This window comes from Capricornis sumatraensis, chromosome 2, assembly GCF_032405125.1.
Source record: "Capricornis sumatraensis isolate serow.1 chromosome 2, serow.2, whole genome shotgun sequence".
Taxonomy (NCBI): domain Eukaryota; kingdom Metazoa; phylum Chordata; class Mammalia; order Artiodactyla; family Bovidae; genus Capricornis; species Capricornis sumatraensis.
In genome coordinates, this window is record NC_091070.1 from 43,104,787 (window position 1) to 43,120,519 (window position 15,733).

A 15,733-nucleotide genomic window follows, 5' to 3' on the forward strand; every position below is an offset into this window, starting at 1 on the left:
GGAACTTTTGAAGAATATCCAAATAATCTGACTTTCTGATTTTAGGATATCAGTAAGTTAATATGCTTACCTTAGCATTAAAATACTATAAATACATTAGTATTTAATGATACACGCTTCTATTAATAAACTTAGTTTGAGGCATCTACTTACTGGATGCCAAAACAGCATTGGAGATTGTATAAATGTTAGTGAACCTGAAGAGAGATGAATACAAATGATCTGACTTGATAAATGGGAAAAAATATTTTAATTAAAAATAAAACAGGGCCTCGGTGACCTGCAAAAAATATCAAGCAACCTAATATACCCGGAGTCCCAGAGGGAGGAGAGACAGAGAAGGGGCAGAAAAGGATTTTAAGAAACAGTGGCTAAAATTTGGTGAAAAACATGAACTTGCAGATATTTATTCAAGATTTCTGCTTTACTGACTATGCCAAAGCCTTTGACTGTGTGGATCACAATAAACTGTGGAAAATCCTGAAAGAGACGGGAATACCAGACCACCTGACTGCCTCTTGAGAAACCTATATGCAGGTGAGGAAGCAACAGTTAGAACTGGACATGGAACAACAGACTGGTTCCAAACAGGAAAAGGAATATGTCAAGGCCGTATACTGTCACCCTGCTTATTTAACTTATATGCAGAGTACATCATGAGAAAGGCTGGGATGGGGAAGCACAAGCTGGAATCAAGATTGCCAGGAGAAATATCAATAACTTCAGATATGCAGGTGACACCACCCTTACGGCAGAAAGTGAAGAGGAACTAAAAAGCCTCTTGATGAAAGTCAAAGAGGAGAGTGAAAAAGTTGGCTTAAAGTTCAACATTCAGAAAACGAAGATCATGGCATCTGGTCCCATCACTTCATGGCAAATAGTTGGGGAAACAGTGGAAACAGTATCAGACTTTATTTTTTTGGGCTCCAAAATCACTGCAGATGGTGGCTGCAGCCATGAAATTAAAAGACACTTACTCCTTGGAAGCAAAGTCATGACCAACCTAGATAGCATATTCAAAAGCAGAGACATTACTTTGCCAACAAAGGTCCGTCTAGTCAAGGCTATGGTTTTTCCAATGGTCATGTATGGATGTGAGAGTTGGACTGTGAAGAAAGCTGAGCACTGAAGAATTGATGCTTTTGAACTGTGGTGTTGGAGAAGACTCTTCAGAGTCCCCTGGACTGCAAGGAGATCCAACCAGTCCATTCTAAAGGATCAGTCCTGGGTGTTCGTTGGAAGGACTGATGCTAAAGCTGAAACTCCAATACTTTGGCCACCTCATGCAAAGAGTTGACTCATTGGAAAAGACTCTGATGCTGGGAGGGACTGGGGGCAGGAGGAGAAGGGGATGACCGAGGATGAGATGGCTGGATGGCATCACCGACTTGATGGACATGAATTTGAGTGAACTCCGGGAGTTGGTGATGGACATGGAGGCCTGGTGTGCTGCAGTTCATGGGGTTGCAAAGAGTCAGACACAACTCTGAACTGACTAAACTGAACTGAACTGATTCAAGATTTATTCAAAAAGAAGGAAAAAGAGAACCATTCTCAGGCACATCACAGGCCTGCTGTTAAAACCAAAATTATAGGGGAAAAAATCCTTAAAACAGCCAGAGAGAAAAAAGACCCATTACACACAGACGAACCACTGCACTAATGACAGCTGATTTCCCACTAGAAACAAGAGCCAGAAGACAACAGAATGGTATCTTTGAATCACTGGAATGAGAAAACTCAAAATTTCATATTCAGGGAAAACATCCTTCAAAAATGAGTAAAACAAACATATTTTCAGATAAACCAAGCTGAGAAAACTCATCTCCAGTATACCAGTTCAGTCGCTCAGTCGTGTCTGACTCTTTGCAACTCCATGAACTGCAGCACGCCAGGCATCCCCATCCATCACCAACTCCCAGAGTCCACTCAAGCCCATGTCCATCGAGTATACCAGCATTATACCAAAAGCTAAAGGAAGCTCTTCAGCCTGAGTACAGACGCCAGATGGAACTACCCATCTAGAGGAAGGAATGAATAGGCCTGGAAATGGGGCAACAATTCAATGTATGTAAGTGAACTCATTCTATGTACTTCTGCTCTTAGCCTGCCAACCAGAGACCTTCTCTTCTTTCTCTTACATTCCTTCATCACTTCTTAAAGAACAACATTAGTCTTTCATTAGTTGCCCGAGTAAGAAACTTAGGTACCATCCTCCAATGTTCCCTTTCCCTACACACCACCAATCCTACTGAGTTTATCTGATTGATCCCACTTTTCAAATATGCTTATTTTTCTTTATCACCATAGGTAGTATCTTAATTCAGGCTCTTATTTTTTTGCCAGAATTACTCTAAAAACTTCCAAACTATTTTTTCCTCTCAAGCCAATCTCCTCAAAATGCCAACTGCTTCTATTGAGGGGGAAAAAAAAAAATCTAAGCATGTTACTTCCTTATATAACATCATTTTAACATGAAATCAAAACTGTGTGGCATAGTATACAAAAAGTTAAAATGATCTGGCCCTACTTATTTCTCAAGACTCAGATCTTTCCAAAATCCACCTTATTAATACCTTCTACAGCTTGCAGTTTCCTGACATAACCATACTCTCTTTCACTACCAGGCCTTCCCACAAACTCCTCTCTGCTTTAAATCCCTTTCCTCAATCTTTACCCAGCTAATTCATATTCAACTTTAGCACTCTGCTCAGGTACTTGTGCTTGAGTTTCAAGGAACTCTGCCTAATCCTTTACCTCCCAAGTGTAAGTTAAATAACACTTAAACATAATGGCCTGTGAATTTTATCCCAGTGTATTCTGACTTTTTTAATATACTAGTTTTATTTTCCAAAATTTGCGCAATACCGTTATTATTATGATACTTACCTGACAAGCTGCTGACAAATCTGACATCCTGGAAGGCATCTATAAAACAAGGAAAATCTATTACTTAAAGGGAAAATCATTTTTCTTCTCATTAAACTAAACTATAATAATCCATTTAAAAAAAAGGACAAAACAAAGGAATATTATATATTTTTCAAGCAATATCTTAGGTCATTTGTACCTTTTTTAAAAACTCAGTTTTCATCTTTTAAATACAATTAGTTGTGTCATAAAACCCAGAAACCACAAAAGACAGATTTAACTACATAAAAAAAAAAAATTTATATGGCAAAAACATGTCACTAATAAAAGTCCAAAGATAAACTGAGAAAAAATATTTATAGAGAAAAGGTTAGCTTCCCTAATATTATATTAAATACAAGTATAATATATAAAGCTTCCCTAAGATATAATATAAAAAATGTATTAACTTCCCTACTATAATATATATTTATCAAATCAACATAACATGGGAAAATACATGAACAGATGTGTGCATGTGTGCTCAGGGACTCAGTCGTGGACTGGACTGGGGCCCCCCAGGCTTCTCTGTCCATGGGATTTCCCAGGCAAGAATACTGGAGTGGCTTGTCATTTCCTGTTCCAGGGGATCTTCCTGACCCAGGAATAGAACCAATGTCCCCTGTATCTCCTGCACTGGCAGGCGGACTCTTTACCACAGAGCCACCTAGGAAGTCCATAGGAACAGATAATTCACAGTAAAAACATACATATGAAAAGATATTTGATTGGAAGAAAATTATTTAATCCTTTAAGACAATATCTTGGTAAGAATACAGAAGAAAGTAGTCTTATATCTGCTGGTAGGAGTACAAATGGAGGGCAATTTGGCAATACTCATCAAAATGAAAAATGTAGATTCTCAAACTCTTAATTCCAGTACTTAAGAGTAAAGGTTAAAAATATCTATAGAATATGTGTAAAATAAAGTTATTCACTACAGAATACTTTTGTCTAATAGCAAAAAAGAAAACAGGTTAGCTAAAATGTCCATCAATCAGGGAATATTAAAATTATGATCCAGATATGTAATTAGTAACGATGCAACAATGAAGAACAAAGAAGAACGTGATCTGGGCAATGTCATTGGTGCTTTCTGGTTAAAAGACATGATCTTATAACAAAACCCATCTTTAATAACTAGTATGAAATTCAGATAAATCACAGAATATTGATTGAAAGAGACACTAAGGTTATGTATTTTAATGATCTAAAATGACATTTATAGAAATTACCAAAAATTGGGGGAATATTAAAGAATACAAAAAATGCTTTCTTAATGGTCATCAAATAAATGCAAATTTAATATATAATTTTCTATTAATCACTTTCTTGAAGATGATGGCTAACATTAATCAATATTCAGGCATTCTCGTCACTACTGGTGACAATATACATATTCTTTAATCTTCTGGAAAGCTTTTTGGCATTACATATATTAAGGGGGAATAAAACTTGAAACACAAAAATAGTTTTATCCACTAAGACCTCCATTATGACCTAATTTTAGTTTAAAATAGGCTAAAGATTGAAAACAACTCAAGTGCCCAAAAATAGGATACATATATGAATTGTATATACACCAACAGAGTATTAACTACTACTCTTAAAGGTATATTATGGAAAAATAAAGTTACTATAACATTTTGTTAAAAAAAAGATACAATGTTTTACATATAGACTGAATTTAGCAATATTTTAAAACAAAAGCTATACACTCAGTAAAGATTAAAAATAGGTGCAATAAATGTTATTAATGACTGTCTTCAAGTTTTGATACTCTGAATATTAAGCCAACTTTCTACATCTCAAGTTTGCAAAATTTATCACGCACATTTCTCTTATAATGAAAATTTGTATAAATGAGAGAGATGCTCAATTATTTTTGCCATTAATATAAAAAGAAATGTTGAATTTCAAACAGGTTTATGTAATATACAAACAAAATATTTAGAAATTCTATTCAACAAATATTTACCGAGAATTCACTATGATGTCACAATAATAGGGACAGGTGCTATAACTTAATATACATCAGTTAATAAAAGACTGGGCTTCCCAGGTGGCTCAGTGGTAAAAGAACCTGCCTGCCAACACAGGAAACACCAGTTCGATCCCTGGGTTGAGAAGATCCCCTGAAGAAGGAAATGGCAACCCACTCTAGTACTCCTGGCCTGGAGAATCCCATGGAGAAAGGACCCTGGCGGGCTACAGTCCATAGGGCAGCAAAGGGTCAGACACGACTGAGTGACTGAACACACACATACTGTAACTCAAAATAGTTAATAAAAGATTGCTAACTTGGTTTTATATTCATAAGAGCCATATATCAAATGGAAGTGAAAGTTGTAGAGACGATAACTGCATAGAAAACAAGGTTTAATAGGAGACCGGAACAGTAAGACGACTAAAAACCCTGGTAAACACCTTTTTCAATTAACTTGTCCTAAGTGCCTGTGAAGAAAAGTGCTTTGTGGGACTTCCCTGGTGGTCCAGTGGCTAAGACTCTGAGCTCCCAGTGCAGGGGGCGCAGGTTCGATCCGTGGTCAGGGAGCTAGATCCCACATGCTACAACTAAGACCCAGAGCAGCCAAATAAATAAATAAAATTTAAAAAAAAAAAAAGAAAAGAAAAGTGCTTTGTAATCCAGGAAGTAAATATATCTTTGATGTCCCCTTTTAAGCTTTTTGCTATTTTTAGGTCTCAGAAAAAAAAGAAAAAAATTAGGAAAAATGTTTCTTCAATAAATACCTCAAGAGATCTTTTTCTTGAATTCTAACTCATGACCTTTACTTAAATTTTTTTTCTATTATCAATGCCATTTTTAAGACCAAAGGACAATCAGAGATGCCAACAAATTTCTGGTGATGGGTTTTCCAATAGGTGCTCACCTATAGCTACATATTGGCAAACAAAAACAGCAACCATTAGGTTCATACTGGTTTCTTCAGCATAAACTATACTGTTGGGTACTCAGTATATGCCCCTTAAACAGATACATAAACTTTTTAAGTTCTCAGTATCAATAAATCAAATTTTTAAAAAAGAGACTTAACTGTCTGATCTTTGTAATACACTAGTATGATATGGGGAAGATCAGGGAAGGAAGAACACTCTGAATGAGAGGTTTCATGTTGTGAAATGTCATTAAGAACTGCAGAATGCTGATATCTTGCTAATACTATCTCCTCCTAATCTTAAAAGATTAACAGTAAACACAAAAATTAACAGTAACTGCTGCTGCTGCTAAGTCGCTTCAGTCATATCCGACTCTGTGCAACCCCATAGACAGCAGCCCACCAGGCCTCTCTGTCCCTGGGACTCTCCAGGCAAGAACACTGGAGTGGGTTGCCATTTCCTTCTCCAATGTATGCATGCATGCTAAGTCACTTCAGTCGTGTCCGACTCTTAGCAACCCTGTGGACTGCAGCCCACCAGGCTCCCCTGTCCACGGGATTCTCTAGGCAAGAATACTGAAGTGGGTTGCCATTTCCTTCACCCAACAGTAACTACAAATAATTAATAATTTTAGTTTTTAATAAATAAATAGCAATGTAATTTACATCTAAATTTCTATAAGAATTCAGAATAAAGAGAAGTATACTTACCTGTGAGGGTCTTTGGAACTTGGTATGATATATACACATTCCCTCTTGGTCAAAGTGCTTTCTATCCAGGATTTCTGGGACTAAAACAGAAAGTTTAAAAAGACTGTTTATAAATTAATTAATATTACAAAGACAAATTTAATCAGAAATACATAAAAATAATTCCATTTTTAGTTCACTATTTATCACATATGTTTATTGATGACAGCACACCTAAAATATGAGAATCATTCCATTTAAATCCACTGAGATTGAGATCACTAATCAACAGTAATATGCAGATACTAAATCAACAGTGCTATGCAGAGCCAAAAACCTCAAGAGGGGCTGGTACGATCCTGGGAAGTGGATCATTTTACAGCCAACTGTCAGAGACTTGCCAAGCATTCCCATGGCTAAGACTTTGTGCTTCGACTGAAGGGGGTGCAAGTTGGGTCCCCTGAGCCCTGGTCTGGGAACTAAGATCCCACAGGCCACATGACACAGCCAAAAAAAACCCCTAGATATATTCTGTTCTATTTCTAAGATAAATACCTAAAGTACAGGGGCATGGAATGGCTAATGGCACAGGCACCCAAAAATGCATCAAGCAAATTCTAATCGAAAGAAAAATAATACTAAAAAAAGAGAGATGCTAAACATCAATAGATTACTACATGATTTCAAATGTCTGATTCACCAGATTGTTAGAACAATCTTAAATATGACAGTCCTAAAATGAATATAGCACAAAAATTAATAGGGAGAATAAGACAAATCTAGGATCACAGTGGAAGATTAACACATTTCCTTCAATTACTATAAATCTGAAACAATTTCAAGTTTAAAATGTTTTTAAAAATTACTGTTTATACCACTACTTAAGTTTTTGCTTGGATCCCTAGCCTCTGTACCCTACTACCAGTGATTGATTAGAAAGAGATGGGGCATTATTGAAAAAGGTGAAACTCCATAAATTAGGACTGAGTAGATTAAAGATCTTGAGCTTCATCCTCCATATAACATATATATTAGATATATAGAAAATATTAAATATATCTCTACTGTCTATAGATATTACTATATATTAAATATAGATATTAGCACACTCTCTATCAGAATCTCTTTTCCCTTCTCTACCTGCCTCTTTCTTACCAGGACAATACAAAAAGGAAGAACCTATATTCCTTAATGAAACATCTACAGTTCAGTGGTTAGGTAGAGGAGTTTCCACTGCAAAGGGTACAAGCCTAGCTGGAGAAATTAGATCCCATAAGCCAACCAGGGGCCCAAATCAAAAACAAACAAAAAAAAGGAAGCCCCTAGGAGAAGAGATATTCTAGACAGAATTATGATGGTGGAGTTTGCAGGTTCCTCTCAAACCCCTTAGATATTCTAATCATAAACCTTAGTATATCCTTTAATCTAATTCTGGTTGCAAAATTCTGTCTCTCCATTCAAAATGTCCATTTTCTAGGTCAATGGTTCTCCTTTAAATAGATTCACTTAAGTAGGAGCAAATTATACCATGATCCCCTAGTTACAAAAATCACAGGATGGGGACTTCCCTGGTGGTCCAATGGTTAAGAATCCATCTGCCAATGCAGGGGACACGGGTCTGATTCCTGATCTGGAAAGCTCCCACATGCTATAGAGCAATTAAGCCAGTGTGCCACAACTATTGAGCCTATGCTTTAGAGCTTGGCAGCTCCAACTACTGAAGCCCATGTGCCTAGAGCCCATTGTGCAATGAGAAGTCATGCAATTCAAAGAAGAGTAGCCCCCACTTGCCACAACTAGAGAAAGCCTGCACCCAGTGAATGAAGACCCAGTACAGTCAAAGTAAATAAACAAATTTTTTAAAACTCACAGAATGCCCTCTAGAACCCATGACCCTTCATCAGTAAAATGTCCTATACTCTAGAGCTCATTTAACACAGTCCCTCCACCACCTTCTTATTCTAACTAAAGTCTGGTATTCCTTTGAAGAATCTGCTTTACCTACATACCTCTCACGGGGGAAAAAAAAAAATAGGACTCTCTTCAGATTTACTGTACTAGGAATACACCTGGAAAACCCAATCCTGATTCAATCCAATTCCCCATCTATTCCATAACTGCCTATGTTAATATGACTACAGGAAAAAACAAACAAAACAACACCCTTCGATTTCACTTTAAAACTTCAAATATCCCTTAATGATGCCCAATAGTCACACTGCATTTCCCTGGTCCATTTTCTCATTCTCCTATACGATTTCACACTATTTCCTCCTCTCCTCAAACCTCCAACCATCATTCACCATTCTTATTCTCAACTGATATGACCTACTTCCCATTTCACTCAGAAAACTGAAGCAAATCTGCCCACCAAAGAGGCTTACACTCAGATATACAATCACCATTCCCTCTACTGCCTTATGCATCTACAGAACAATGGAACCATCCCCAGGATCACAGTGAGAGCACTGTCCTGACAACCAAAAGATCTGGCCATGTCAGTCAGATTGCTGATATTACTGCTATCCTAACCCTTCTCTCACTCCAGAACCATAGTACACTGAAGGCAGGCAGCACATCTGGACCGGAAGACATTCATTCATGTGACTTCTGTTTGTAACTTTAAAAATAATCATTTGGTAGGCTGTTCTAACACATGATGATGTGAGGTTGAATTTTTACCAAAATTAACTTACACTTTAAACTCATGAAATTTCTATTATGCTCTTCTATTATTAAAAATCGCAGGGGGCGTCCCTGGTGGCTCAGTGATAAAGAATCTGCCTGCCAGTGCCAAAGACACAGGTTCTCTCCATGGTCTGGGAAAATCCCATAAGCCACGGAGCAACTAAGCTGGTGCACCACAGCTACTGAGCCTGTGCTCTGGCGCCCGGGTGCCACAGATGATGAGCCCACGTGCTGCAACTACCAAAGCCCATGTGCCCTAGAGCCTGTGCTCTGCAACAAGAGAAACCACCACAATGAGAAGCCCGCAACTAGAGAGGCGCCCCTGCTCGCCACAACTGAAGAAAAGCCCTCTCAGCAACAAAGATGCAGCACAGCCAAAAGTAAAGAAATTTTTTTTTTTTTAATGCAGGGACTTCCCTGGTGGTCCAGTGGCTAAAGACTCCGTGTCCCAATGTAGGCGGCCTGGGTTCAATCGCTGGCCAGGAAAACTATAGATTTCTTCCCACGTTGCAACTAAAGATTCTCAGTGCTGCAACTAAGACCTGGCATGGCCAAATTAATAAATAAAACTTTAAATTATAAAAATGGGTTTATAATAACAAAAATTATACTGTGATTTATCTTTTAAAGGATTGCTTCTCTCTTTTAGAAAAACTGGAACTGTGCTGGGGTGGGGGAGAACAGCTCAGTGATTGTACTTACTGCTATATTTTTACTGGTTGTTAAAGCAAGATAAAAGATTTGTTTGGAATTTCTCCCTGTGAGCTTATTTGCAAACAAAAAGGCAGCTCAGTCCCATGATACAGTAATGAAGTCCATCAAAATCAGATTCTGGAACTAAACATTTAAGATATGCAAATAACACACTAAAACAGTGGCAATATACAAGCATGAGAAGCACTCAGATTGCTTCAGTATGAACTGTATGTTTTTTAAAAAACTAAATTATTTGCAATTCATGAGCATAGGCCTAAAGCCTACAGCATGAATGAAAGATGGGTGAAAAGTGAACACAACATGAGCAAATTTATTAATTAACAATACAGTGGACCTTTTTAAGGAGTTCTGTCAAGAGGAAAACACCTTAGGGAGAACTTGAAAATATACGGCTTAGATAAAGGTTAAGAAATGCAATCTTGTACAATTCACATCCCCCTTTTTCCCACCTCTTTTTCTTGACTGGATAACTAGGCAGAAAGCTAGAAAGAACAGAGTAGACTTAAACACTATCAGTCAGTTTTACCTAAAGGAACTTATGGAATGCTCCATTCACAACAGTGGGCTTTCCAAGTGGCACTAGTGGCAAAAAACCAGCCTGCCAACGCAGTAGACGTTAAGAGACGCTGGTTCAGAAGATCCCCTGGAGGAGGACATAGCCAGCCACCCCAGTATTCTGGCATGGGGTCGCAAAGAGTCGGACACGACTGAGCGACTTGCACTTAGAGAAGTATGGCTATACTCTATATGGGCAATCAGCAAATTTTTTCTATTAAGAGCCAAATGGTAAATATTTTAGGCTTTTTGGACCACTTACTGCCTCTATCACATACTGTTTTGTTTTTCAACCACTAAAAAATATAAGAACCATTCTGAGCTCAGGCCTTGGCCAGAGTTGGTACACATGGCATAGTTTGCCAACCTATGCTCTAAATCTCACAAAAGCTTCCCACAAAAAAATCTCACAATTCCACTGAGCCAATTCAACCTAACAAGTCTATGCCACATCCTTCAGATTCTTCCCCTGCATTGTTTCTTGGATATTATTAGTGTCCCTTCTACCAGGCCTACAATCCCAGCAGACCCTTGTATTAAGAGTTGCTTTCTAAAGACAGGAAAAACGAGATGGGGCTAGAGAGTTTTAGATGTACATGAACAAAGTTATTTTTTTCTGCAGGAATTTCAACAGAAAAGGCATTAAATAAATAGATGTAAACATGAAAATCTAAACATTACTGAGGAAAAAAAATATCTAGTGTTTGAGTACATATACCTAGCTTTCTTCCCCAGAAATGGTCACTTTCAATCACCAACAAACTAAAACACTTGAGTCCCTTCTAGTACTCATTTGGGGCTTCCCTGGTGGCTCAGACGGTAAACAATCTGTCTGCAATGCAGGAGACATGGGTTCAATGCCTGTGTTAGGAAGATGCCCTGGAAAAGAGAATGGCTAATCACTCCAGTATTCTTGCCTGGAGAATTCCATGGACAGAGGAACCTGGCAGGCTACAGTCCATGAGGTGGCAAAGAGTGGGACACAACTGAGCGACTAACACTTTCACTTTCTTTCAGTACTCATTTGTCTATTATGATAAAATATAAAACTACCCAAACAGGAACACTGTTAAATTGCAGGACCTGGTAGAAATGTACTCAGAGTTAGTTTCATTTTATCATTCTTATCAAAAATAATAAACAAACAGCCAGTACTATCTCTTCACAACTTCAAATCTTTCATAGTAGTCTCTGACAAATTCATCCAAAACTTTAGCAAACCCTCTGACTAAGTCACTTACATGGTGTCACTCTGATGCTCACAAATTTTTATCAAATTTTGTGCCTACAGAGACATACAAAAACATTACCACACTTCAAGACTATCACAGTTTCCCCTACCTTCATTACTCACCAAGTTTATTTCAAGGGTTTGCCACCTCTCCTGTTTGTGTGAACACCAAATGTAAATATATTCTCCCCATACACACCAGTTTTATCATTTATGGCATTCATTGATTACATTAGGGTTTGGCTTCCTATGCCTGACAGTGACATATCCCAGCTGATAATGGCAAATCATTCCCAATAATAGGTTTCTATAATTTTTGAAACTCTGGAGTTTCTGCTCTACCATCAAGTATCCAATAAAATGTGCCCTGGATTATAAATACATATAAAAATTCCTAATTTTATACTTCTTTTGCTAGACTGCATTACTGTATTTTACCAAAAGATGGCACACTACAAACACAAATCTGAAAATTCCTAAACTTAAATGTTCTAGGTAAAGTAAAAACCAACTATAATAAGCACAGAATGTTAGCAAAAGAGGGAAACGTGATCTTCAGTGGTAAAAGAGATCAGATTCTGGAGTTCAGAATAACCTGTTCATTGTTGGTTATTCTATTAATGCAACCTTAAGTGTCTGAACTTCTGTTTCCTCACCCATAAAATAGAATGACATACCTATTTCACAAAGTTGCTCTGAAGATTATGATCCATGTTTTTAGCAAAATGCCCCCCACACAGTCATATCTTAACAATACTTCAAAATTCAATTATAAATTCTTCCTATCTGTCTCCTAGCAATAAGGGGCATATATGCTACAAGTAAGTCTACTAACCACATCCTACTCTTCAAACAAATCCAGCACATCCTTCTTGACTATATAGTGAAAATTGAGGCGGGGAGGGGGGGAGGACTGCTTTAAAAGTTCTACTTCAAGGTAACACTGAAATTCAATCAATCTATTTTTACAACTAAATACACCCAACAATTCTATATATTAATATTAGAAAGGAGCCTCCAGCTATGGAGCTTCTATTGGATTAAAGCTCTGAAGATAATAACCATAAACTCAGGAAAAAAAAAAAAAAAACTACTTAGCAGCACTGAACAGGCAACCAAAAGCAGGAAGGAATCAGATGAAGTTTGTACTCAGGATAAAGGAACAGTACTGAGTGAGTTTCCTATTTTATGGCTAAGAGAGGCCCCACTGCATACCTACTAAGTAGCTAAAACTCCAATAGAAATTCCATAGTTTTACTGGCTTGAAGAACCAGAATACAAACTTCAAGGTGACAACAGCAGCTGTAAAGTGATGGGAAAAATCCTGCATAGGACAGAGTCACAAAAAAAGGGAACCCTAAATGCTGCATATTAACACTGCGGAAATCTAGCTGATCCATGAAGCATGCATACATGGGGCAGATTCCAAGCAGGTCAGTTAAGAATAGGGTAACTAACTGAATAGATATTTTTATTGCCCATTGAAGGAGTCAGAGTTTGGAATGTGAGTACAGTCAGGTTAATCAACTACTATCCTAATGTGTTCTGACTGCCATGAAGTGAAAAGTGAAGTGAAGTTGCTCAGTCGTGTCCAACTCTTTGCGACCCCATGAACTGTAGCCCATCAGGCTCCTCCATCCATGGGATTCTCCAGGCAAGAATACTGGAGTGGGTTACCATTTCCTTCTCCAGGGGATATTCCCGACCCAGGGATCGAACCCGGGTCTCCTGCATTGGAGGCAGACACTTTAACCTCTGAGCCACCAGGGAAGCCTGACTGCCATACAAATACCATAAGACTTAACTTCGGTTTCAACAACCAAAATTCATTTTCTCCAAGTTCTAGAAACTGGAATCCAAGATCAAGGGGCCAGTAAGGTCTGCGTCTGAGAGCCCCTCCCTGGATTGCAGACAGCTGTCTTTTCACTGTGTCCTCACAAGGTGGGGATAGGGAGCAAGCTCTCTGGTCTCTGTATAATGACCCCACCTTCATGACTCCTCTAATTCTAACTACTTTCCCAAAGCCCCGTCTTTAAATAACATCAACACTGAGTTTTGGGAAGACACAAACATTCCATCAGTAGCAACTACTTTAAAAGAGAAAATTAATAATTTTCAGAGGACTAAAACAGAACTCACAGTCTCTCCAAGATAACATTCACAACATCTATGATATAATCAAAAATTACTAGATATAAGAAGAAACAGGAAAATGTGACCCATATTCCAAAGAAAAGCCAATCAAATGAAAAGGAAGCTTGCCTACTAATAAACTGCAATGGCTTACAAAAGTTAAATGACACTTCAGATCTAGAAATTCTGAGTTCTGCGGTAATTTTGTACACTGGACAACATGTCTGTCAGCAAAGCCATAATGACAAAGAAAACTTAAGGCTAGCTTGAAGCAAAATGTTGAAAATGGCTGGCATTCTTTGATTTCCTCAGTAGGAGACCTGGCACTCAGGCCCCTACTCTACAGAGTTCTGCTCTTTTGCTTAAAAGGCTGCCAATCACTTAACTAATTAGATATTATTGATAATTCAGATGTGAACTCTCCAAACAGGTTTTAAAGACACTGCTGAAAAGCTTCTGTGGAGTAATAAATAGTTGGTAAAGTTTTACACATTAAAAAATAAAATTTGGTTAATTGTTTTCAATATAAAATTAAAAGTTTTTTTAAAAACTGTTTTTGTCATTTTAGTGACTACTTTTCTAGTCTGCTCCAATAAACTGTTAGACTTCTGCCAAAAATAAATAAAAAGAATCAGATTCATACCATGACTGTGTCTGCAAAGAGAGTCCAACTTCTATATTTAATCTTATTTTCTGTTGGTTTTGCTGCCCTGCTGACCTCATGGAGATTGCTACTCTGCCTGCTTACCACTACAGTACTGCTCCAATTTAAAAGATAGAAAATGTCTGGTAAAGGTAAGTATGAGCAGTTGCCACTGTGCCATTCCATGGAGTCCAACATATTAAGTAACTGAAGATAAGACATTGAGTCTAAAAAGTGACCAACTTTAATTTAGCTCAAACAGCAGTAATTTATTTCTTGGGTATTCTAAAAAAAGTCTAACTTAGAACAATTTATCATTTTACCATAAAGAATTTTTATTAAAATGAAAAAGGATCAAAACTTATCGTTTTATGAGAAAAAGGATGATACATATGTTGGCAAAAAATTTAGTCTCTTATACAAAGTCAGGAAATGTTACGGAGACACCTAAGATTAATAAAAAACCCAAATAAATACACTGACAAAAAAGACAAACAGAACAATGGAATAAATCACTTGGAAACAGAAACTTGCACTTAAGAAAACTTGGTGAGTGCTAGAGAGAGCAATGGGCTTCCCTGATGGCTCAGAGAGTAAAGCGTCTGTCTGCAATTCAGGAGACTTGGGTTTGATCCCTGGGTTGGGAAGATCCCCTGGAGGAGGAAATGGCAATCCACTCCAGTATTCTTACCTGGTGAATCCCATGGACAGAGGAGCCTGGTAGGCTACAGTCCATGGGGTTGCAAAGAGTTGGACACGACCCAGCGATTTCAGAGAGAGCAATACAAATCAGGAGACAGTATGATTATTATATGTATACATTACACTAGAATCCAAAATGAATACTAGATGGGTTAAGTCATAATGTGAAAAAGCAAAACTTTACAACTTCTACCAAAAATAAAAATAAATAGCTTTATGAGTTCAAGATAAGAGAAAGTTCGGGCTATAATGAAAATACTGATAACTTATTACACTAAAAACCAATATACATCAACAATCTAAAAATAAGTAAATAGTCCACCATTAACAAAATAAAAACTTAAAAAGTTAGAGACTGGAGAAGATATTTGTAGCTCATAAAACAAAAAACAACAAAAAATACTGTCCAGACTACATACAGAACTTCTACGAGTAAATAAAGAAGAAAAATAAAATTCATTAGAAAACTGAGCAAAGGGAATTCACCAGAAGGAAAGAAACCATAGCCAGAAACTTTTAACCTGAAATGACACACAACATTATTCATGGCAAGGGACATGCAAATTA

General features: G+C 37.5%; 1 protein-coding gene across 1 annotated transcript in view; it reads right to left on the minus strand.

The window, feature by feature from the left end:
* Window positions 1-15,733, minus strand: part of TRPM7 (transient receptor potential cation channel subfamily M member 7) — a 106,713-nt gene that overhangs the window by 83,243 nt on the left and 7,737 nt on the right. The window contains exons 2-3 of the mRNA XM_068960950.1: window positions 6,519-6,598; window positions 2,890-2,928 (exon numbers count right to left, since the gene is read on the minus strand). Of these exons, the coding sequence (XP_068817051.1) occupies window positions 2,890-2,928; window positions 6,519-6,598 (119 nt within the window). The remainder of the gene's footprint in view (window positions 1-2,889; window positions 2,929-6,518; window positions 6,599-15,733) is intronic.